Source organism: Camarhynchus parvulus, chromosome 18 (assembly GCF_901933205.1).
Source record: "Camarhynchus parvulus chromosome 18, STF_HiC, whole genome shotgun sequence".
In the NCBI taxonomy this organism is placed as follows: domain Eukaryota; kingdom Metazoa; phylum Chordata; class Aves; order Passeriformes; family Thraupidae; genus Camarhynchus; species Camarhynchus parvulus.
In genome coordinates this window covers 5,280,583-5,304,874 of record NC_044588.1, presented here as the reverse complement: position 1 = coordinate 5,304,874, position 24,292 = coordinate 5,280,583, and the positions used below count along the sequence as shown (strand labels likewise).

Genomic DNA, 24,292 nt, shown 5'->3' with positions numbered 1-24,292 from the left:
GCTGCCTGTCCCCGTCTGTGGCACACGGGTGGCCTCAGCCGCAGCTGAGATTCCCCCGGGAGCGCTGCATTCCAGGAACTGCGGCTGGAGCCCAGCCCGGCTCCCGAGGGAGCGGAGGCAGCCGGGGTTTGTCGCGGTGCCCACGCCGGGAGCAGCTCCTGCAGAGCCCCGGGGTGCCACTGTCCCCGCACCAGCCTGGCAGGGCCCACAGGGAGCTCCCAGACAGCGGCTTGAGGGGAAAATACATCGGTTAGTGTGCGGTGTTACATAAAGCAGGGAAAGACGTGGTGTGAGGGCACAGGAGAAGGAGACAGCCTGGCACAGAGGCTCGGGGAGTGCCTGAGCCAGCTCCGAGAGGAGCTGGGCAGAAATCTCTGCTTCATGCAGGCACAAAACCTTCCTGTGGAAAAAGACAAGCCGCTGAGCACTGGCTGCTCAGGGAACAGACACATGTGAGAGAAGCCGGTGTCTTTCTTCACGCTTTATTGTGTAAAAATAAAGTCAACAATTCATGTAATCCCAGCAATAAAATGGAAAAAGCATGAGAATCCGTAGAAACAGTGCATTGTCAGAACTGCCGATGCGGGCCGGATGCACGGGGTGTCAGAACCCCTTCAAATCCCAAAGGAGACAGAGCCAGGAGTAGGAAAAATGTACAGCTTTGGTTAGCAAAATAATGACAAATTAAGATACATCGATTCTCTCCCCTACTGTACACTATGTACACTGCGTTGACATCACACCCTTTCGTGTTTTTTTGGCAAATCCAACGCACCTGGGGCTGGAGGTGAAACCCGTGCCGTGGTCTCGCTGTTGCTCTCAGCAGGTTGTGCCTGTGCTCGCCGATGTGAACGGGGGCTTGGGAGGAACTGAAATTAACTCTCGATGGTTCGGGGTGTTTTTTCTCGCACCAGGAGCACGGCTGAGGCTCCGCTGCCCTGAGCCGTGCGCGGGGTCTCGCTCCGGGGGTGCTGCTGCCTGCGCCGGCCCCGCGGGGCAGCCGAGGCGGGGCGGGCTCCGAGCTCCGAGCCCCGGCCGGGGCAGCTCCCGGGCCCGCGCCGCCCCCTCCGCTCCGCCCGTGTCTTTGCCGCATCTTTGGAGTTGGTCGTGAGGCTCTGGAGCCCCGGGTGAATTCTCTGCCTCATCCTCCGCTGCCGCCCAGGGCTGCCCTGGGGGGGCAGGAGGGGGGCTGGGGAGTGATTTCTGCAATCTGTAGTACAAACCAGGAGTTTAGAAAAGGAAACCATACAAAATGCATCTGTTATCTCAAAATACGCTTCTTTATCTCTTTTTATCCTGCAGAATCTCAAAGCACTTTTTTTTTTCCTCAGGGAGCGCTGATAATTCTATATATAATTTTTTTTTATCTTCATAAAAATACCCTTTTTTAAATTGGTAATAAACTTCCCTTTACAGTAAGAGAAACAAGAGAGTGTATTATCAAAAGCAGAAAGGCTTCAGACCTGTCAGTGGGAGCTGGGCTGGAGGGGACGGTAAAGGCTTTTGTCACCAGCTACGGCGCGTAGGAGCCTCGGGGGGCTGCAGGCGGCGGGGCCGGGGGTACCTGAGTGCGGCAGGCCGGGGAGCGGGGCCGGGGGGTCCCGCGGGGGTCCCGCCCCGGTGCCCGCCGCAGCCCGGGGCTATGGCTGTGGTGCTCGGCAGCAGCGCCGGCCGGGAGGGGCGCGGGGCTCCGGGGCAGGGGGCGGCTCCTCCCGGGGCTGCGGCGGAGGGGTCGCCCCACTCGGGGTCCCGGGTGGGAGCGCAGCTGGGGAGGGGGGGATGTTAGAGCTCTCCCCCAGCTCTGGGGGCAGCAGCCTCCCGGGGGTCAGGCTGGACAGAGAGAGGAGCCCCGAGGGGGCTCCGGGCCGGGCCCCGCAGCCTTTTCAGGCGCCGGTGCCCGAGGGAAGCGGCGGCGAAGCGGGGGCCGGGCCGGGGGGCGGCGGGGGGGCGCAGCCGCGCCAGGCCAAGGCACGCAGGCGTTGAAGGACGTTGGCAAGACAGAAACCGGAGGGTCGTGGGGCTCCGGGGGCGGGCGCCCCGCTGCCGGGGCATCCCTGCTCCCGGGACAAGTCGGGTGGCTTCGTTCTCGGTCGTTTTTGCGCAAAACAAGGAGGAAAAAAATAAAGAAATAAAAGAACCCGCTGAGGAGGTTTCTCTCGCTTGTCCGTGGCCCTAGTTGAGCTGGCGGCAGGCCTCGAAAGTCCACTTGGTGGCCCCGCCGTAGATGTCGATGTTGGCCTCGGCCCAGGCGATGACGTTGCCGGCGAGCGCCTTGGAGCTGCAGGTGGCCAGGCCGTACACCTCCCCCGGGCTCAGCTTGCGGTCCCACACGTTGAAGTGGGCCAGCTCCCCCACGAAAGCCTGCGTGGCGTCGAAGCCGCCGCCCAGCGTGTCCTGCGGAAGGGCTGCGGTCAGCGGGGCACCCCCGGGCCCGTCCGTCCCCCCGGGGGCACCGGCGAGCGGGGACCCGCGGCCGCCCCGGCCCTTACCTGCTCCTGGCCCAGCACCAGCACGCCCTGCGGCTTGATGGGGTGGTAGGGGGCCAGGTTCTCGCCGTTGCCCGTCTGCGTGCCGTCCTGGTAGGCTTCCCACACGCCGTCCCGCGTGGTCCAGGTGACGCAGATGTGGTGCCACTTGCCGTCGTTGATGGCGAAGGGCAGCTTGGCCACCTGCGGGCAGCGGGTCGGGGTGGTACCCACGGGGGTCCCCCCCCACGCCCCCCCAGCCCAGCGCCCTCCCCGCGGCCCGGGGCCCTACCTTGTCGTTGATGAGGATCTCCATGGGGTTGTTGCCCCACTCGATGAGCACCAGCTCGTTGGCCTGCCCGGGCACGGCGTAGGAGAAGGGGGTGCCCATGCCGGGAGAGGCGCTGGATTTGATCCACATGCAGATGCTGAAGGCGTACATCTCGGGCAGGCTCTTCTTCACCTTGGCGTACATGTAGTTGGTGCGGAGGGGGAAGGTGAGCTGGAACCTGTCCGGGGGCCGGTTGTCCTTCTGGCCTGCGGGAGCGCGGGGGCGGTGGGCTCCTGCCGGGCCCCCTTTCCGCCCCTTTGGGGGTTCCCCCCCTCCCCACCCCGTTATGTAACGGGCCTTGAGATGGCAGCGAGGAGCAAATCCCTCCGGCGCCGCGCGGCTCCCTAATCCCCGGGGCGGGCAGCGCCCGGAGCATCCCCGGTACCGAGCCCGCGGGCACCGGCCGCCTCGGGAGCCACCGAGCGAGGGTTTGGGCAGGGAGGGACCTCAACGACCGGCCAGTCCCGACCCCTGCCACGGGGAAAGGCAAGCTGGGGGAGAGGGACCGCTCCCGGGGAGGGCAACGGGACGGGCTCGGCAGATCCGCCCGCGGGAGCGGCTCCGCATCGTGCGGCAGCGCCCGGTCCGCGGCGGCGGGGGAGCTCCGGGAGCCGGCCCGGGAGTCCCGGGGGTGGGCAGCACCCGGTACCTTTCTCCAGGTCGCTGATGCGCTGGTGCAGCGAGGTGAGGGTGCTCTCGATCTTGCCGCGCTCCTCGGACTCGTTGCGGGGGCTGATCTTGCCCTCCTCCAGGCTGTTCACCCGCGACAGCACCTGCTTCTCCAGGTCATCGATCTTGTTCTGCAGGATGTCCTTCAGGTTGTTGGTCTGGCTGGAGGAGTTCATCCTGCTGAACTGCTGCAAGGGGCGAGCAGAGGAGCGGGCTGTTACCACCGGGAGGCGGCTCCCGCTGCCCGGCCCCGCGGGCTGCCCGGTGCCCGGCCCCGCGGGCTGCCCGGTGCCCGGCTCCGCGCTCCCCGCGCTGGGATGCGCGGCTGCCCCGCTCCCCGTGTCTCCCGGCGCCCGGCTGTGCGGCTCCCCGGCTCTCCTCGCGTACCTCCAGGTTCTCCAGCCGGGTTTTCAGCGACTGCAGCGTCTGCCCCAGCTGGCTGAGGGTCTCGGCGGCGGCCGGCCGCGACAGGTCGCCCATGGTGTTCTTGGAAAAGCCCTTCCTGCCCTTTCCCTCTCCGGGCAGCTCCAGCACGCTCTGGCTCTCGCAGCGGCCCAGCTTGGCCGTGAGCTCGCGGATCGTCTCCTTCTGGTTCATGATGGTTTCCTTCTGCTGCAGCACCGTCTCCCGCAGCTGCAGCACGGTGCCCTTCAGCTCCTCGGCCGAGCCGGTGCCCAGCGCCGAGGCGGCGCACACGTCCCCGTCCAGCGGCACCGAGGTGCAGATGAAGCGCGTCTGCCCCAGGCCCTGGCCGAGCGCCGGCCCCAGCGCCGGCCCCAGCAGCAGCAGCAGCAGCGGCAGGAGGCGGCGGCGGCTGCCGGGCGGCCCCGCGGCCATGGCTCCGCTCGGCTCCGCTCGCTCCGGGCCGGCTCCGGCTCCGCTGCGGCGCCGCCGCTTTTATGGCGGCCGGGCGGGGCGGCGCGGGGCGTCACGGAGCGCGGAATCCCGGCCCGGGCGGGGGAGCCCGCGTGGGAGCGCGGCGGGAGTGAGTGCGAGAGCGTGCGGGGCTGGCTCGGGGAGCGTGAGAGCGCGCCCGTGTGTCCGTGTGTGTCCGTGTGTGTCCGTGTGTGTCCGTGTGTCCGTGTGTCCGTCTGTGTCCCTGTGTCCGTGTGTCCGTGGGCGGGAGCGCGCGTGGGCGGCGCGTGGGCAGAGGAGACTGTGCGGGGAGGGGCTGCGGGGAATGAGTGTGCGGGGTGTGCGTGTGCGTGTGTGTGCGGGCTGTGGTGCGCGCGCGGCTGTGTGCGGGCTCTGCACGCACCGGTGCCTGCGGCTGCCGGTGCGGGGCCGTGGGTGCCCCGTGGGTGCCCCCCGGGTGTCCGTGCCCGGCTCCGGGGGCTGTGGCTGCCCCGGGTGCGGTGCGGGAGCAGCGGCCGGGGCAGCTCCGGGGGTCGGTGCCGCGTGGAGCGGGGGAAGCCCCCGGGATCCGGGGAGAACAAGGATGAGCTGCGGGGCTGCGCGCCCGAGGGGAGCCCCTGGAGCACGGACAGGCCCGGTCACTGCAGGGACAGCTGCTCCCACTGGTGCCCGTGCCCAGCCCCACTCTGGGCGCAGGGGAGCAGTGGTTTTGCTTCTTTATTAATCAGAGAAAGAACCTTGCAGGTAACGTCTGGATCTGTCCTTGGTGGGAAGAGCTCGTGGCTGTTGGAGCTGTCACTTCTCTCATCTTCAGCTCTTCAGCCGAGGCCGATTCTCATTCAGCCAGCAGTGTCCCCTGTCCTTGTTCCCCACGTCCTTGGCCGGGACACCCGAGCACAAACGGAGCTGTCCCAGCTCCCTGAGCCTCTCCTGCCTGTTGACTTTATCCTGGTCCTCTCCTGGGGTGTTGTGTTGTGTTGTGGTGGGGAATCCCTGCAGCCTGCAGGAGTGGTGGGGACTGCGGCCCCCTCAGCTCAGCTCAGCTCGGCACTGCAGCAGCACATATGGCTGGAGTATTTGCATAATGCCAAGTTATCCTGTGAAATATGAAGTAATTAATTTTGATTAGTGAAGTGGGTCAATAAAGTACAAAGGTTTTCAGTCCATGGATTTGCAGAATATAAAACACAAGGGCTCCGTGGTCCTTTCCCCTTTGATGTGCCTGGAGCAGGCCTGAGGAGCCCTGGCTGGGGCTGGAGCTCCCTGAGCTGCTCTCTGGCACCTGGCACTGGTTCGATGCCTCTCCTGGAGCAGGTCCTTATCCAGCCCCGGGAGGTTTGTGACACACTGACGTGGTGGCAGGGGCTCTTTCCTCCTCTAAGGCAGCTCAGCTGCCCTGGGAGCCTCTCTCCCCATCCAGCCCTGCTGTGGTGCAGTAAAAGCAGCATTTGATGGCCAAGCCCAGGGCCTGGGGCTCTCAGCAGGAGCAGGGTGGCAGCCTGGCAAGCCTCTGATGTTCTGCTGCCCATTTATGCCAGCCTGGGGAACCCAGGGCGGTGCTGACAACGTGGCTGAGAGGTCAGGAGCTGTGCCAGGGTGCTCAGCACCTCTGGGCACCTTCATGGGCGTCCTGTAGTGCTCTCAACAGTGTCCATCCAACCTGTTCCAGTGCTCATGAGACCTGGGTGTCCTTTGGAGCCTCGCTGAGGCTCCTGGGGCTCACTGCTGGTCCTGCCTGTGCAGCTCAGAGCCACCTGTGGTGCTGCTCACCTGCAGGGTGCCCACACCTCTGGCACTGCTCCCCTCTGGGGTGTTGTGTGCAGGAAATTTGGGGGAAAATCTGCATTTCCAGCAGGCTCTTCCTTGTGGCTCTATCGCCCTGGTTACTGTCCCTGCTGCTGGCTCTGTGCTGAGCAGTGTTCAGTGCAGCACGAGCAGGAGGGAGGGAGGGGATGAGGAGGGGACAGATGCCATGGGGTTTGCTGGGCAGAGCAGTCTCCCTTCTGTGCTGCTTGGGTTTGGGGTTTTTGGCAAAAGGAAAAGCTGACAAGCCTGCAGGTCTAATCCTGCCACAGGCAGGAACACCACCCAAAAATGATGTTACTGCAGGCAACAGAATGAGAACAGTGTAAGGCAGTGTGAGAGGCAGCAGAGCCAGGTCCCAGTCCTGCTCACATCTGCACAGCCCTGACAGAGCTGAGCGTGTCACTGAACCAATTTCCCTCGCAATCCTTTGTCATCCACAGCACATTATGCGGAGATGAGCCCAAGGTGACAAATGCAATAAAATAAACACTCGGATGCTATGGTGATGGAGACCAGGAAATGCCTGGATGGGAAAAAACAACAAAGCTGTGCTACAAGAGATAAGCAAAATAACCCCCGTGGCTCCTAATGCAAAGAAAGGACCGGAAAACATGATCAGGATTTCAGCTTTCCCGGAATCACTGAATCATGCAGCAGGATCTGTTATTGCTTCTGTAGATTTAGGAGCTGTGTGGCTGTAATGGAGTAATGGAGCCCCTGTTTTTAACTCTTCCCTTGCCTCTTCCCAAGCGCTCGGCAGCCGCTCATTTATGGCTCTGTGGCTGAAAAGAGCTGAGCACAGCTCCCAAGGACCTCGCAGGTGATTTAGCCCTGAACAGGAGCCAGCAGGCACATTTGTACTGTGGTGGCTTTGGACAGCCCAGGGTGCTCCCGGCCCCGTGGCCTGTGCCCGTGCAGGGGTGAGGGCTGTCAGTCTGTCTGCTCCACACCAACCTCCGTGTGGGAGCAGCACCAGCACCAGCTCGGAGAGGACAGCTTTTTAAAGTGGACAAATCTCTCTAATCCCAGGAGCTGGAGCCCCAGGGAGCAGGCAGTGGAAGCTTTCTCTCCTGCTTGTGCAGCCTGCTGTACATAAACCATCTCCTGTGGGGCGATGCTGGTTCCGCAGTGAAGTCTCCTCTGCGGAGTGGGAACGATGAGATCCATTATGGGATGGAGGCAGCTTGAGATGGGAAACAGCAATGGCTGCACTTCCAGGAGCTCAGCTCCCTCTGTCTGGCCATGGAGCTGCTGGTTGTGCCCCTGCTGTCACTGAGGCTGCTGAGGGACCATCCCCATCCCCACATCCCCATCCCCACATCCCCATCCCCACACCCCCATCCCCACATCCCCATCCCCACATCCCCATCCCCACATCCCCATCCCCACATCCCCGTGCAGGACAGGGCAGACAGTGCCGCGTTGTTTTGTCTTTTTTTTACTAGAAGTTCTTGGGGAAACTGCAGCAAGGACAGGGTCTGTGGCCGCAGCATCACTGCCTGTGCAGAGCCCAGATGTGGGGGGCAAGATCACCTCCAAAGCCTTTTCCTTCTGCAGCTGGACCAGGGAAGCAGCCCCCAGCTGCTCCGTGGTTCTGTTGAGAATGCTGTATTTGCAAAATGGGGATTTTGGTGCCTTCTAAAGGGTGCAGCTGTCACTAGAGCAGCTCAGGCATGGGGTGCAGCCAGTGCACACACCGTGTGTGAGACGGAGGATTCCCTTCTGTGACAGACACACTCTGGACAGGAGTTGGGAATTTTGCTGCATTTTGCTGCAGTCTTTCTTTGCAGATCTCTCCCTCTCTGTTCCTCTCTCTCTCTCCCTCTCTCACACATTCACTCTCTTCCCTTTTTCCCTTCCCCTGCTTTCATTGCTCCCATCTCACCAGCCAGTCTGCTCCTAAATTGCCTGACATTTACACTCAGTGAGGCTCGGGAGTGTGGTCTCTGTACCAGTAGGTCTCTGTGATGCTATAGGGACACAGATCCTTTCATTACAAATAATTAATTTAGCTCTATATTGCATAACAGCCTAAAAAGCTTTCTAGGGCAGTCTCATGCTAGCTGGATGCACAGTTCCTATCAATATTACATTACATTTGGGTACAACAGTTATGAAGTTTCATTAAAAATTTAATTTGTGGTTTAAAACTGCAGCATCCCCTTAAAAGTGTGGCAGAGAAGCCATTCCGGGCGCTGGAGAACCAAGCTGCCAAAATTGCAGGGAGAGCTGCACAGGGGCCCGGGGTGGGTGTGATGCTCCCAGCACAGGAATGCAGGGCTGGGCTGGAGCAGGGGGAGCTGGGCCGGGTCCCGCTGGGTTCCTGCCCCCTTTTTGAGCAGGGACTGAAGCTTTAAGCCGTGCCCAGAGCGCTGAGCCCATCCTGGGGCGGGTTCTGGGCGAGGAGGGCGATGCCCGAGGGCAGGGAAGGAGCAGGGTGGGTGCCAGGGCTGCGAGCAGGACGCTGCTGTGCCCCTGGCACACAGCCCTGTCCCTGCCACCCTCCCGGCCCGGAGCGGAGCTCCTCGGGCGGAGCGGGGCCGTGGCGGGCTCGGGCGATGAGCTCCGCGGTGACGCCTCGGCAGCGGAGCTGAATGGAGCCGCTCGGCGCAGCCCGCATCCGCCTCGGCATTGATTTGTGCAGGAATTCCCCCCTGTCTGCACACACGCACGTCACGGGAGCCGCCAGCTTTCCCTCCCAGCCCATCGCTCCGGTCGTTTTTCAGCGCTGTCTGGATTTCCCCGCAGTGGGAGAGGCGAGGTGCCCGCGGTGGGATGGATGGATGCCAGCCCGGCTGGGCTGTGGCACCGGCCCCGCTGCCCCGGCTCTGCTCAGGGCTGCTCCGGGTGTCACCGAGCTCCAGCGACAAACGGTGCCTCCGTGGCCTTACAAACCCCACAGCCGTCATTTCTCCCCCCGCCCAGCGAACCAGGGGGAATCACAGCCGGGCCAGGGGCTTTCAGAAGTCAGCACGGTTCTGGTGTTTGCTGTAGGGCTGCAGAGATCGCTTCCCCTCCCCCAGTGAGGATAATAATGGGGAGTGGGTTCCTAAATCCCTTAAGCTTCTTTGATAGCTTCAATATTTATCTGTAATCCTTCTGGTGCTTCTGAACAGACACAGCTCTGTGTCCCTGTTGCTCTGGAGCTTCTTCCCACCTTGCAGTGTTCCCTTTTCGTGGGAGAAGAGGCAGGGCAGGATGAGAAGGAAACATCAAAAGCTGGTGACACTGCTGTGCCCTAGTTTTTTCCATGATTATTTATTATTTTGCAGTCTCTTGCTCCCTTTCTCCCACTCCCTGTGCTGTGTTCTGTTACTGTGCTGTGCTGGGGTGACCCAGGCTGCACACCGGCTGCTCCCAGAGCCCCATCCCCAGCTGAAGGGGGAGAGAAAATAGAGCAAAAGCCTCATGGGGCAAGATAAGGGCAGGGAGAAACCCCTCAGCAATCACCACCAGGGGCAAGCAGGCTGGACTTGGGGAAATTAGCTTGTTACCAATGAAATCAGAGTAGGATAATGAGGAATAAAAACTAAATTGGATGGATGGATGGATGGATGGATGGATGGATGGATGGATGGATGGATGGATGGATGGATGGATGGATGGATGGATGGATGGATGGATGGATGGATGGATGGATGGATGGATGGATGGATGGATGGATGGATGGATGGATGGATGGATGGATGGATGCGTGGGTGGATGGATGGATGTGTGGGTGAATGGATGGATGTGTGGGTGGATGGATGGATGTGCAGCAGGACAAGCCTGGAAGGAGTTCTGGGTGCACATGGGGCACACAGATCCCAGCCAGGGTTTTTTTGGACAGGTGGGAGTCCAAGCACGGGGACAGGGACAGGACCAGGGAGCTGAGCTGGTTCTGCTCCCAAACAGGGAGCAGCTGGAGCAGGGACAGGGCGGTTTGGAGGGGCAGATCTGCCCAGAGCTCAGATCCTGCGTGCTGGGTGGGGATCTGATGTGCCAGAGCCAATTCATGTTGCAGGGCTTGGGGTTAAAACACAGAAGGTTTTAAAGCCAGGATGGAGAAAACCGCTCCAAGGCAACAGGGATTCCCTGAGCTTGCTGCTGTGAGGGCTGACCCCGAGTCTGAGGGCAGCTTTCAGTGGGGAAAGGCTCTCAGGATGCTGAGTCTCTGCAGAGAGGCTGCATTAGGGCTGGGAGCATCGATTCCTGTACAAGGCCGGGGCTCCAGCAGCTGCAGAGAGACTGAGGGTGACTGGAAAGGCCCAGGAGCTGCTCCAGGCTCGCAGAGAGGCTGGAGACGCTTTGGCTGCCGCGCAGATTCCCAAGCCGCAAGTGATTCCCGAGCCCCAAGTGAAGACAGGATGAGAAATCCCTGTAAAACACTGAATTATTTCTTATCGGACAAAGGGAAACGTCAGGTCCTGCAGCAAAAAGAAGGCAGGAATTTGGGGCTGAAGGCTTTCGCCAGGGCCGGGAGGAGCTCCCCGGCTCTGTCAGAGCCGATACCGATCTACAGGGTGTTTAAGGAAATATTTCTGCGCTTCTAATGAGAAAAGCAGAGAATATCTGCCGAGGTGCCATCGATCACGTGCTGTTAAACACGCGCAGCTCGATCACCTCGCAAATAGCCCGGCCTGCGAGGAGACAAAGGCAGATAACGATAAGGGATGAGTGGCTCGGAGATGGATGGCGGGGCTGCGGAACTCTATTAACAGCTCCTCCGAACGCTCCGATCTATCGCATCCCCGCCGTATCGAGTGCAGCCTGCTCGGCCTCCGTGAGGAAAACAGCTCCATTAAGCAGCCGATTGCTGTCAGTGTGCGGAGGGGTCATCTGAGTCTCCCCTGCGCCGCCGGGAACGCCGAAATCTTTACATCTGCCGTGAACTGAAGTCGCCTTTGGGGTCAAACGCGGCGCCTGCTTCACGGTCTAAATGACTTCCAGCTTGTGTACTACCTGGAACCCGAGGATGTCAAATGCTCTCATTAACTCAGCTCCACAGCCTCTGATTCATCCGGAAACTCGCCCTGATGTAGCTCAGGGGAGGCAAAGGCAGCAGATTAAAACTCCCAGATTTTCTGCTTCCAAAAGCTGCATCACCTTTCCTTTCTCCCCCTCTTTTCTTCCTTGGTGAAAAGGTTGATGCCAAAATGTTTCTTCCACTGAAAGAGCAAGGGGAGATTTCTGACCTAGTATTTCTTGTGGCCTTTTCAGCGTGAGAGGAGAGCATGAATCCCTGTCACATTCCCAACGGGTGCCGCTGGCTAAGACGCCACTTTGCACCCTTTATTTTATGCCCCCCGTGTTTTTGAGGCAGTTTGCCTGCGCTCAGAAGAGCACGTCCCATCACACCAGGGGCTGGGCACTGCAGAACGCCTGGAATGGGAAGAGGCTCGGGGGGCACCTCCTCACTCCCTAAAACCCCCTGGCAGGAGGGGGCAGCTGGAGGGGTCAGGAAATGGCCTCGGGCTGTGCCGGGAGAGGCTCGGGTTGGATATTGGGGAAAATTTCTGGAAATGGCCTCGGGCTGTGCCGGGAGAGGCTCGGGTTGGATATTGGGGAAAATTTCTGGACATGGCCTCGGCTGTGTGTCAGGTTGATATTGGGGAAAATTTCTTATTCCAAAGGGGTTGTCCAGCCCTGGCACAGCTGCCCGGGGCAGTGGTGGAGTCCCCATCCCTGGGGGGTTTAAAGGCACCTGGGGACACGGTCAGTGCTGGGGAACGGTTGGACTTGGTGGTCTCTGAGGGCTTCTCCATCCCAGGAGAGTCTGTGGTTCTGCGTGGGCAGGGAAAGCCTCGGTTTCCCATCCCTGCCCCGGTGCCTGTGCTGGAAAACCGCAGCAAGAGCTGCTGCCCTGCCCTGGGGGCACCTGTGGGGGCAGGTACAGCACTAAACCCTCCTGTGGGGGCAGGTACAGCCCCAGACCCTCCTGTGGGGGCAGGTACAGCCCCAGACCCTCCTGTGGGGGCAAGTACAGCACCAACCCCTCCTGTGGGGGCAGGTACAGCCCCAAACCCTCCTGTGGGGGCAGGTACAGCCCCAACCCCTCCTGTGGGGGCAGGTACAGCCCCAGACCCTCCTGTGGGGGCAGGTACAGCCCCAACCCCCCTGGCAGCTCCGGGGTCACCTGTGGGGGCAGGTACAGCCCCAAACCCCCCCCGGCAGCTCCGGGGCACCGTGCGAGGACACGATTCCTCCCCTGCAGCGGGAGCCGCCGGGAAGAGCCGGAGCAGCTCTGTCTGGCAGGGGAGGTCACCGGGAGGCTTCCCGAGCCGGGCAGCGTGTGAATCGTGTTTGAATGATTCGGCACAGAGCAGCGGCCGCCCCCTTCTCGCCTGCCTCCCCAGCCCCATCCCCACCGCGGCTCACGGCTGCGGGTACGGGGCAGGCGGGCTGGGCTGGGCTGCGCACGCAGAAGTGACAGCGCTGAAGTCAGCCTCGGTTCCACAGAGATCTGATCAATATTTTACCCGCTGTCTTCAGGCTGCAAAGCTGCCCCGGCTGAAATGCTCAAACAAACCTCGTTGTTGGCCCCTAAATGGCCCCAAACGCCCCCAGAGCAGCTCTGGCCGTGGAGGGGCTGCCCTGGGGAAGGAAGGCGCCCAGCTGCACACAAACACCTGCCCCAGGCAAGGCGGCCCGGTGGCCCTTTGGCTCCGAGAACGGAGCTTTGCATCCATCTGACTCACTTGGTGACCTGCGAGGTTGAGTAATGAAATCGAAAGATAGGATCTCTGGTGATATTTATGAGCAACATTCTTCTTTCCATATCTGTGTTCCTTCCTGCCCAAAAGTGGAATTAGAATTAGATGGCTGAATGAGGCAAAACAAAGGACATTGACAGAGCCCGAGATAGGAGAGGATTTTTCATTAAAAAGAGTGACAGGTGGGAGAATGTGTCCAAACGTGTTTGTGGAAGATAATCCTGCGTTTGGGGTTTAGGGCATCACTCACTGAGCCTTACCTGACTCCTGGGATTCCCTGGGAGCAAGGGGAGATTTAATCTGTTCTTCTGTGGGGCAGGAGGTCGTGACAGGGGGTTGGAAATAAAGACCTTGAAGGTCCCTTGCCACCCAAAGAATTCTGTAATTCCCTGGTTTTGTGTGGCTGCTGTTGAGGAATCCATTAAAGGCCAGCAGAAGCACGGCCACAAGCGTTTTCTGCAGCTCGTTCTGATCACAATCATGCAGCCATCATCAGCCATCAGCACAAGGCACTGTGAGGCAGTGAATCAGCTCCTCAGCGAGGCAAGGAGCGAAAGCAAACCTTGGCCACGCCAGAAACATCCCGTGCCAACCTCCCGAGCTCCTGCAGAGAAAGGTCCTTGCCTTGGGAACACTCCATGGGGGCAAACACACGGAGAGTATTTATGAAAATTAACGGCCCTGTAAATCAAATTACACACGTATTCTTTCCCTTCCCCTTTGAAATGATTTTCACACGTTCAAGTATTCCAAATGTGAATGTGGTGGGGCTCGATTGCTGCCAGGGGTAAACACTGAGGAACTTCCTCAGCAGCAGTATTTGATTTCCACTAACCTTCAGTGTAACAGCAGGGAGGATCTGTGCCTGAAATTCTTCACCTGCCTTTCCTGCCGTGTGGAAGGACGCACACGCATCAGACACATCTGCTGGGGGCTGTGCCCAGCCCCACCACCCTCCTGGGCTGTTTGACCCCAGAATAAACGAGCCCACAACACAAAGGGAACTCCAGGAAAGGCCAGGCTGGGCTGGACGCTGAGCCTGGGTGTGTTTGGAGCAGCAGCTCACACCAGGGGTTGGTTTTCAGCTGAATTTGAGGCGAATCTCAAATCCCATCTCAGCTCTGCAGGGGCAGGGGGCTGCTCCAGGGACAGGGACAGGGACAGAGGTGCCACACGGGGACACCAGGAGGAATTTCCCCATGGGAGGGGTGGTCAGGCCTCGGTAGGGGCTGCCCGGGGAGGGTTGGAGCCCCCGTCTTGGAGCATCCAAGGAATTCCTGCATGTAGCACTCAGAGCTCTGCGCTGGGGACAAGGTGGGGATGGGGCACAGCTCCTCCCACGGGCTGGGAGGGCTTCTCCAGCCTCAGGGATTTTGGGATTCTGGGCTTCCCCATGGCAACGCGCCGTCCCCATGGCAACGCGCCGTCCCCGCGGCGGAGCGCGCGGCGCGGCGTGTCCCGCGCGGCGGCCCGTACCGCGGGGCATTGTGGGCCGGGCAAGATGGCCGCCCCCGTGCCGCGGTGCTGAGCCCAGCCGCGCTCGCCGGCGCCCCGGGACGCGCGTCCCGTCCGCCGCCGCCGCCCCCGGAGCGCTGCTCGCCGAGCCGCCCTCGGCCCGCCGGTGTGCCAGGGAGCCGCGATGGGCCGGGCGCCGTGCCCGCCGCAGGGAGCGCGGGGCCCGCGGGGGTAGAGGTGCGAGGGAGGCCCCGGGCCCGGTCCCTCGCCGGTCCCTCGGTGCTCCCCGGGCCGCGCCACCGAGCCCGGCCGGGGCCGCTGCCTGCGCCAGGTGAAGGCGCTGCGTGCCCCGGGTCCGTCCTTGCCCGCGCACCGGGCAGCGCCGCCCCCGCCGCCCTTGGCCCGTCGTGCCCCTCCGGCCGGAGGGACCCCCGGCCCCGCTGGGTGCCGGGCTGGACACCGCTGCCCACCCGGTGCCCGGAGATCCCCCGCCCATGGAGTCTGAGATGCTGCAGTCGCCTCTGCTGGGGCTCGGGGAGGAGGATGAGTCCGACCTGACGGACTGGAACTTGCCCCTGGCCTTCATGAAGAAAAGGCACTGCGAGAAGATCGAAGGCTCCAAGTCTTTGGCTCAGAGCTGGAGGATGAAGGACCGGGTAATGCTCCAGGGCACCGTGGGGTTTGCAGAGGAGCACTCGGGGGACAGGTGGAGCAGGAGTCAGAGCTCAGAGGGTGCTGAGCTGGTCCAGGTGAAAGGCTGGCTGTGGATCCCGTGGTTTGTGTCCCGGTGGTGAGGGGTTAGGGCAGCAAACCTGCAGCTGGCCCAGAGGCACTGGTGCGATGCTCCTGGCGCCGGGCTCTTGGAGCAGCTCCTTCACTTGGGCTCTTTAAATGCAGCCTGGTGTGTTCTGGGCAAGGCAGTGGAGTGCCCGAGCTCAGGAGGAGCTGCAGGTGCAGGAATTGCAGCTGTCTGGGGGTGCAGCTGCACTGGAGCTGCGTGGGTTTGCTGTGCCAGCAGTGCTGTGTGCAGGGGACACTGAGGCTGTCCTGGGTACAAACAGGCTGTGGGGTTCTGGAGGCAGAACACAGTTCTCACATGGAGCTCTGGGTGTGTTACAGGAGCTCCTGGGGTGTCTGGGGACCTGTTGTGTGTCACTGACAGTGCTGGGGGTGACACAGACACGTCCCAGCTGGGAGTCTGGGATCCTCTGCTGCCTCTGTGGGACACCCTCAATGGCTCAGTAAAGAGCAAAGCAAGCACCTAAGAAATGTCCTGGACATCATCTGCACTCCTGTTCTCAGAAGCTGCTTTAGGTTCCACCCTTGTTGGCTCTCCCAGTTCTTGTACCCATAACTTTGTGTTTGTAGGTGTTCGTGGGCTTTTCTGGTGGCCAGATTTCTGTTATGCTTATGATCCTCTTGTAAAGGATGGAATAACTCACTGAAACTGCAGTTTCTGTGCCCAGGCTGTCCCAGAGTCTCAGTGTTCCCAGAGTGGTGACTGCATTGCTCAGAAGTTCTGAACCATGATCTGAAGGTGGGACTTGGCAGCTTGCTGCTGGCTGGGGCTGAGGCTTTGGGTGTGATGTGAAGGCAGCACAGACACCACGCTGGGTGCTCTGCTCCAAAGGGTTCTGGCACACAGGAGACTTTCTCCACTAGACTGTGGAGGTGTGATGAGCTTGCTGGTCTATTTTAGGAGCCTTCCTGGGAGGCTTCCTGTTCCTCCATCCCCGATCTGCAGAGTTGCCTGTTTCTAATTCAGGAATGACTTTGCCCTGCTTGTGCTGATCAATAGGTTGTGCAGCAGCAGCAGCAGCCCAGATCAGGGGGTGCTCAGGGGTTCTCTGTGGCTGCTGTGAAATGTTTCAGGTGCCTGCTACCATCAGTGGCCATCCCAGCCCAGCTCCTGCTGCCTGGCTCCGTGCAGCTGCAGTTCCCTCCCCTGGGACTCTGTGCCATAAAGTCGTGGCTGTTGCTGCTGCTGCTCTCTGGGGACCAGCTCAGTGGGGCTGGGCCCTGGCTCACTCTCCAAGAAGCTGAATCTGACTCTTGTGAAAGAAGAAAATAGAAGCAATTCTCAAATTTTCAGTTTAGTCCTTTTTTCTCTGCCAGCTGGAGGTAACTTCAAACACCAGTACACCAAATAACTTCACACCAGGGCAGTGGTGCAGCTCAGGCATGGTTTATGTCTGGATCAGGGATCCTTTGGACAAACTTGCTGTTGTGTTTAATTACTTTTTGTTTAAGAACAGGTGCCTAGGAAGATACCAAAAGCAGGTAAAGACACCTGAGAGAGGAAGAGCAGCTGATTTGAGAATGCTCAACCTCATTGCTTTTAGATCTCAGCAGCTGTTTGTCATGTCTTGTATTTTGTTCCCCTTTTCAGCTGTCACTGGCTGTCACCTGAGTGGTTAATGTGAGGTGACAAAGCCTCAGCTGGGGAGGGAAGGGGATGAGGATGGGGTTTGGAATGCTGCAGGGGTGATGTCTGGGGTGAATATTTCCACCCAGTGAGCTCGAGTTTGGCTAACCCTGCAAAACAGTTCACAGAATCTGGTCAGGTCTGACCTCGTGTCCATGTGCAGGAGGTGGAGGGAGGGCAGCCACTCCTGCTGCTGTTTTCCCATGGCCCAGCTGGCTGGGACAGGTCTGTCCAGGGAATGGAGCACCTGCAGAAAACCCCAGGAGCTTGGGCTTTGTGGGGTTTTCCTGTGAGCAGTGGTGCTGTGAGGGCAGCCTGTGCCATCAGGGTGAAACTGATGGGCTCTAGATTTCCCCCCTTTTTGTTCCTGAACTGCTTTGTTTTGCTGGCTGGCATTATAAATTAATTACTTCCTTTTAGCTGTCTTCCGGAAGTTTCTTCTCTTCCTCTTCCCTCTCCTTCCAGCACTGTCCCCAGTGGCCTGCAGCCCTGTCAGTGCCCACAGCCCCTGGTGTCCCTCTGTCCTTCCAGCCCAGCCCATGGCTCAGCCCCTTCCTTCCCTGCAGGCCCAGGGGGAGCCTCTGTCCCCATCCCCAATTCCTGCAGCTCCTTTTGTCTCTTGGCTGCCTTTCCCACAAGGCAGGGCTGATGGAGCTGTGCTCCTCTCCCTGGGCTGCTGCTGCTGCTGCAGGGGATGTGCCTCTGCCTGTGAGCTGAGTGTGGGAAACATTCCAGAACCTTCCATGTGGTCCATGAACTCCTCACAGCCCAGGCTGGGAGCATTCCCTGCCATTAAACACCCCAGCTTGTCCCTGGGTGAAGAGGTGCTCAAAGGTGAGCCCAGACAAGGCTCTGCAGTCCCAGGGCAGGTAAAGCTGTGGCATTTCCCCTGTGAATTCCCATTCCTCCCTGTGAATTCCCATTTCCCTCTGTGAATTCCCATTTTCCCCCTGTGAATTCCCATTTTCCCCCTGTGAATTCCCATTTTCCTCTGTGAATTCCCATTTTCCCCCTGTGAATTCCCATTTCCCCTGTGAATTCCCATTCCTCCCTGTGAATTCCCATTTCCCCTGTGAATTCCCGTTTCCCCTGTGAATTCCCATTTTCCCCCTGTGAATTCCCATTTCCCCTGTGAATTCCCATTTCCCCCTGTGAGTCATGGAAGCCCCAAGCAGTGGCAGATTTTGCCTTATTCATCGAGGAGTCATGGGGAGTGAGCAGAGCTCTACTACAGTTAGAGGAAGTGATTCAGATTTGGGAGTGGAATGACTCCTCTTTTCATCTTGCTTTGTTGCTCTAAAAACCCCGGAGTTTATGTGAAGTTGAAGGTTCTTTAGAAGGCAGAGCTGTGATAAGGGGAGAATCAAATCAGCAGAGTAATGAGTGGTAAATGTAGAGAAAATAAGTGAGAATTCACTGGTGTCCCCCGCCCCTTCCTCCATGAGGGCTGCTCTGAAAACATTTAATCCTTCCTCTCCCCCTTCCCTGGACTGCATATGCCATCAAAGTGACACTGCTTTGATCTATTATTTATTTAAAGAATATTTTTAACACAAGAGGGTTGGAATTATGTTTTGTGTATTGAATTAAATCTCCCAGCCTCTGTAGCAACCAAAGCACATAACTTGATTTAAAGAAAAAGACTCCAAGTACACCAGGTTTTACTGACAAGTTGCTATTAAATTGAGAATATTTAAATTAAGATTTGCTGTATTTATATTGATTTCTAAGATAAGCAGGGAGCAACAAAGCTGATTGTAATAGTTTCACCTCAACATTTTTTTTTTCCTGCTGCCTCATAACTTGCTGAGTGAGAATTAAATCCCGTTTTTATGAGAAGAGGAATCCACTATTAGGTTTCTCTGGAAATGCAGATTTAAGCAGGACTGCATACAGATGTGCTTGATCCAGATGAGCAGAGTTTACCTGGTGTCACAGGGCACCAGGGAGGTGCCAGCCCCAGGGCTGGTGGCTTTCTGGGGAGCTGGGCTGTCTCACAGCTGCTGCTCAGCGGCTCAGGGCTGTGCTCACCTTCTCCCCTGGCCTGGCCAGAGGGGTCACTGATCCCTCTGGGGCTGGAGCTTTGCTGCCCCTGCCAGATCTGATCAACCCCTGGATCCTTTTGGTGTTTGTCTTGTTCCTCTGCTCCTCTCTGGCCTCTTTCAGTGGATTAACTGATGAGTTACCCAAGGCCAGGTTTGTGTTGGTGGCATCTTTCAGTGCCAGGTTTGTGTTAGTGGGGTCTGAGGGGTTCCTTCTGCTCTCATTGTCCCACAGGCTGTGCCAGCAGCACCCTCACCAGTGCTTTTATCTCTGTGTTTGCATTTATTGACCCATCCTTGCTCAACTGGGACAGGGTGACCTCCAGCTCTTGTTGGGCAGGGATGGAGCAGAGGGTAATTAGTGTAATTAGTGCAGTGCTGTGCAGAGGGCAGAGCAGGGGCAGTGCCAGGGGAGGAGGCTGTGGGAGCAGCCAGGGGTGGGTCAGGCCAGCACTCTGCAGGTGTGGTTGGAGCCCTGGGCTGGTGCTCTGGCTTTCCTGCAGCAGGAGCTCAGGCTGCAGCCAGCTTTGTGCCCTGTCCTGTCCATGCACAGCCAGCTCTGTGCCCTGTCCTGTCCATGCACAGCCAGCTCTGTGCCCTGTCCTGTCCATGCACAGCCAGCTCTGTGCCCTCTCCTGTCCATGCACAGCCAGCTTTGTGCCCTGTCCTGTCCATGCACAGCCAGCTTTGTGCCCTGTCCTGTCCATGCACAGCCAGCTCTGTGCCCTGTCCTGTCCATGCACAGCCAGCTCTGTGCCCTCCTGCCCTGGCACAGCCAGCTCTGTGCCCTGTCCTGTCCCTGGCACAGCCAGCTCTGTGCCCTGTCCTGTCCCTGGCACAGCCAGCTCTGTGCCCTGTCCTGTCCATGCACAGCCAGCTCTGTGCCCTGTCCTGTCCATGCACAGCCAGCTCTGTGCCCTCTCCTGTCCATGCACAGCCAGCTCTGTGCCCTGTCCTGTCCCTGGCACAGCCAGCTCTGTGCCCTGTCCTGTCCCTGGCACAGCCAGCTCTGTGCCCTGTCCTGTCCATGCACAGCCAGCTCTGTGCCCTGTCCTGTCCATGCACAGCCAGCTCTGTGCCCTCTCCTGTCCATGCACAGCCAGCTCTGTGCCCTGTCCTGTCCCTGGCACAGCCAGCTCTGTGCCCTCCTGCCCTGGCACAGCCAGCTCTGTGCCCTGTCCTGTCCCTGGCACAGCCAGCTCTGTGCCCTGTCCTGTCCATGCACAGCCAGCTCTGTGCCCTCTCCTGTCCATGCACAGCCAGCTCTGTGCCCTCCTGTCCATGCACAGCCAGCTCTGTGCCCTCCTGCCCTGGCACAGCCAGCTCTGTGCCCTGTCCTGTCCATGCACAGCCAGCTCTGTGCCCTGTCCTGTCCATGCACAGCCAGCTTTGTGCCCTGTCCTGTCCATGCACAGCCAGCTCTGTGCCCTGTCCTGTCCATGCACAGCCAGCTCTGTGCCCTCTCCTGTCCATGCACAGCCAGCTTTGTGCCCTGTCCTGTCCATGCACAGCCAGCTCTGTGCCCTCTCCTGTCCATGCACAGCCAGCTCTGTGCCCTGTCCTGTCCCTGGCACAGCCAGCTCTGTGCCCTGTCCTGTCCATGCACAGCCAGCTCTGTGCCCTCCTGCCCTGGCACAGCCAGCTCTGTGCCCTCCTGTCCACGCACAGCCAGCTCTGTGCCCTGTCCTGTCCCTGGCACAGCCAGCTCTGTGCCCTCTCCTGTCCATGCACAGCCAGCTCTGTGCCCTCCTGCCCTGGCACAGCCAGCTTTGTGCCCTCTCCTGTCCATGCACAGCCAGCTCTGTGCCCTCCTGCCCTGGCACAGCCAGCTTTGTGCCCTGTCCTGTCCATGCACAGCCAGCTCTGTGCCCTGTCCTGTCCATGCACAGCCAGCTCTGTGCCCTGTCCTGTCCCTGGCACAGCCAGCTCTGTGCCCTCCTGCCCTGACACAGCCACAGGAAGCTCAGAGGGATGGAGGGGCTGAGCCTGGCCAGGCAGGGCAGCGTTCTGTGCCATGTTCTGTGCCATGTTCTGTGCCCTTCACCCTATCCTGACCCTGCAGGGGAACTGCTGGGCTGCTCCTGGGGCTGCTCCTGCTCTCCTGGCAGGTGGGGAGGCTCCTGGTGCAGGAAGGCATTGGCATGTGAGCTCTTGGCTGTGGCTCAGGGATTGCTCCTGATCAAAGCCCCAGTGCATCCCCAGGCAGTGATGTGGGACATCTGAGGGGCTGTCCAGGAGTGGTTGGAAGGAACATTCCAGGGAAGGTCTGGAGCAGCATCAGTCGTGCCTGGGAAGATGGGAGCCTCCTAAAGGCAGTGCCAGACAGGAGTGGGAATGCTGCTGTGCAGCCAGGAGGAGAAGCCTGCAGGAATGCAAGGCACAGATGAGGAGCAAACCCTGTCACAGATAAATGGGGAGTGACACCTGGGACACGCCTCTTGTCGGTTCTTTGCAGGTTGTATAGAGAAAGCAAAGATCATGGGAGCAAAATGTTTGCTTTCTATTATTTTTATTATTTGTAAGGAGTGATTGACAGGGAAGGAAAGCCCACTTTGGCTCTAAGCATGCCAGAGTGGTTGGAAAGCAGTGTTTGGCTGCTGGGCTGTGGCAGCCAGGACCAGCCTGCTGCAGTCTGGAGTTTTAACCTGGAGCACAGTGGGCAACACCTTGGAGCTCTGGGGGCCCCTGCATGTCACTGCTGTCACACAGAGGAGCTGCATGGGAAGTGCCTGTGGATACCTGGGCAGAGAGTGCCAGCAGGAACTCAGCCATGAGCCTGGGAAGTGCTTCAGGGCAGCAGCTCAGAGTGAGCTTTGTTCCTCTCTTGTGAGGACTGCAGCTGTGGGCAGGAGCTGCCTTTCTGGGCACAGTAAAGCCCTGAAGAGAATTCAGAGTGGCAGTGCTGGGTTCCGAGGTGAGAGAAGGAAACCAAGCCCTCAGGAGGAGTTGATCGAGGAATGTGGAGCGGGCTGGCACACCAGGAACCCACTCTGGGCTGCAGATGGCTGGAGACAACCTGCAGAGCTGTTGAATTATTAATGCCAACTTGAAGGAGTTCTTTGCATTCTGCTGCTTCTCTTGCTGTGGAGAAGAACACAGAGATTTTTTTTTTCGTAACAATTTATTTATCTTAAACTTTACATTTCAAAAAAATTCCTTGAAACGGAAAGCTCTTCTTTTAAGATGCTTTACCTTGCAAGTGGTGCAGGAGCTGAAGGGGCAGCAGGGAACTCTGTTCCCCTGGCTGGGGGAAAGTCCTGTCCAGGTGGGATATGGTGAGAACCATTCCTTCAGGAGCCTGGCGTTGGTTCTCTGCAGCTGTGAGGGAGTGCAAGGTCAAGGCTTGGTCTGCCTGTTCAGTACCCTCAGCCTTTTCTGCTTTCAGAAACTGATTTCAGAACCCTCAGCCTTTTCTGCTTTCAGAAACTGATTTCAGAACTTTCAGCCTTTTCTGCTTTCATACTGATTGCAGGCTGATTTCCACTGCTCCTCAGTGGAAGGTGGTGCCAGAGCCCCGGGGATGATGCAGGACAGATGTCACCACTTGTCACCTCTCAGCTGGGAGCCCAAAAAAAGGGAAGTTTGGCAAAGAGCAAACAGGAACCTCTGGTGTTGCAGAGTGAACTGAGCTCAAGGGAGAACAATGTTTCCTCCTGTTGAATGTTGCTGTTCCTGCTCTCTGTGGAGACCTCCTTGATGGAACATTGCATGTCAGGTCTCCAAAGGAGCCCACAGTCAGGAGTTACCTGAGGAACACCTCGCTGGTGGGGAAGAGATTTGTGTTAAATCTGTAAATGTGGGTAGAGAAAAATGTGAAAAAAAAGGCTTCAAGGAGGGAATGAATTTCCTGCACAAGCAGGAAATTGAGCCTCCTGGCCAGAGAGGGTTTTCAAATGAGACTCACACGAGGATTTGGAATTTGGAAATTTGTCCCAGGATCTGTGTTTAATGCTGATAAGTTCATCCTCAACTCTGTAAAATAATGTAGCTGTATATATTTCAGTTTAATGCTGACTTAATCTTGTGTTTGTATTAACTCCCAGAAGCAATTTGAACTCACTGGCATAAACCCAGGCAGGTTTCTAACACTTGAGTGTTCATCTGGGTAATGTTTAAGCAGAAAGTTTTCAGCTTGCAAATTGCAGTGTGAAAATCAAATATTAATGGGGTCTAAAACGTCCAGTCTGAGATGTACCACAAAATGCAGAATTTCTCATAAATGCACTGACTTGTTCTTGGTATTACTTGAACTAGAATATGAAGCAGTTCTGTGGCTCTGAGTTCCAAACCTGGTCTCACTCAGGCTGAAATAAATGGGTGTCTTGGTGTCAGCTTGGCCTGGAGTCACTCCCAGGGATGCCTCAGTGGGGACAGGTGGGTTCCTGGGATGATAAAACTTCACGTTTTCAATCAAACCCAGAAGAACATAATGGTTTCTTCCTAGCTGAAAATACCTGCAGATATTGCACTGTACTCACCTGCAGATCTGTTTGGCCTCTAAATGAAATAGGAGGTGAATTAGGAATATTTTAGAAGGTCTTTAGCATAAGATGTAAATTTTAGTGTCAAATGCTTTAATAAGCAGCTTCTCTCCCAGCAGACACAGAACTCCCTCTGCTCCCCCAGTCCCATTTCTGATGGCTTTGGGATGAATTCTCTGCCATCACTTCTCAGGAAGAGCATTTTACCCGAGTGGATTTGGCCATTTAAGGATTGCAGGTTCTGACCCAGTGTTATTAAATCACTGGAAATCGGATGCAGTACAAGCTGGGGAGTTGTAGCCCATTTTTTAACATACAAATGACACTCCAAAGTGCAGAGCCCACAGTAAGAGCTGCTGTGGTTTGATCTTGAGCCTTTGCTGACAAAGCATTTTGGATATTGGTTTTCTTACAAACTCGCCAAATGTTCTCCTGCTTCATTTTTTAATTCTAACAAAAATCCATGGAAATGTATTCTGATGGATATACTCCTGAAACGGGGGAAAGAAAATTTCCACTGTCTTAATGACAGATGAGAATGTCCTCATGCTGCTTGCATTAGGAACCTTTAAATATGCAGTGAAGTTTCTGGTGTGTTCCAAAAGAGTTTAGAAATGGGAAAAGCATTATTGGGTTTTTTTTGATCAGTCACCTGCATTGTCCCCCCAAACCCTTGCTGAGCCTGGGCTGAGCCCAGCGTGGGCAGCAGGGCCAGGGATTGTCCCCTCTGCCCCTCAGGTGAGACCCCACCTGCAGAGCTGCCCCAACACGGGCAGGAGCTGGAGCTGCTGCAGAGCCCAGGGAGGCTCCAGGATGATGCCAGGGATGGAGCAGCTCTGCTGGGAGGAGAGGCTGGCACAGCTGGCACTGCTCACCCTGGCAGGAGAAGCTTTGGGGTGAGCTCAGTGTGGCCTCAGAGAGGCGGGCACAGCTGGCACAGCTGGCACTGCTCACCCTGGCAGGCTTTGGGGGAGGTGCTAAGAGCTGACAGCTCTGTACCTGGGCAGGAGAAGCTTTGGGGGAGCTCATGTGGCCAGAGAAGCGCACAGCTGGCACAGCTGGCATTGCTCA

At 58.2% G+C, this 24,292-nt stretch overlaps 2 protein-coding genes across 5 annotated transcripts in view; one reads left to right on the top strand and one right to left on the bottom strand.

The window, feature by feature from the left end:
- Nucleotides 1-466: 466 nt before the first annotated feature.
- NPTX1 (neuronal pentraxin 1) lies at nt 467-4,211 on the bottom strand. 4 transcript variants are annotated; one of them, XR_004061251.1, is made up of 6 exons: nt 3,853-4,211; nt 3,446-3,653; nt 2,758-3,002; nt 2,490-2,669; nt 776-2,394; nt 467-612 (listed from the first exon to the last, which is right to left on the bottom strand). XR_004061251.1 is itself a non-coding variant. In XM_030962040.1 (6 exons), exons 1-5 carry the CDS (start codon nt 4,060-4,062, stop codon nt 2,173-2,175), a joined length of 1,065 nt encoding a protein of 354 aa, XP_030817900.1. In that variant the 5' UTR covers nt 4,063-4,211; the 3' UTR covers nt 467-1,210; nt 2,139-2,172. The 4 variants fall into 4 exon arrangements, 2 of the variants coding, with proteins under 2 accessions (XP_030817900.1, XP_030817898.1); XR_004061250.1 differs by having other exon boundaries at nt 467-1,210; nt 1,464-2,394; XM_030962040.1 differs by having other exon boundaries at nt 467-1,210; nt 2,139-2,394.
- Nucleotides 4,212-14,522: 10,311 nt separating this feature from the next.
- The window catches only part of RPTOR (regulatory associated protein of MTOR complex 1), a 105,872-nt gene continuing 96,102 nt past the window's right edge, over nt 14,523-24,292 (top strand). The window contains exon 1 of the mRNA XM_030962212.1: nt 14,523-14,929. Within this exon, the coding sequence (XP_030818072.1) occupies nt 14,768-14,929 (162 nt within the window). The 5' untranslated portion in view covers nt 14,523-14,767. The remainder of the gene's footprint in view (nt 14,930-24,292) is intronic.

Coding starts and splice junctions, on each gene's coding strand:
- NPTX1 (XM_030962038.1), bottom strand. CDS start 4,062: ATGAACCAGAAGGAGACGATCCGCGAGCTCACGGCCAAGCTGGGCCGC. Junction 2,670..2,757: donor AGATCCTCATCAACGACAAG/GTAGGGCCCCGG, acceptor CGCTGCCCGCAG/GTGGCCAAGCTGCCCTTCGC. Junction 2,395..2,489: donor TGGTGCTGGGCCAGGAGCAG/GTAAGGGCCGGG, acceptor GCCCTTCCGCAG/GACACGCTGGGCGGCGGCTT.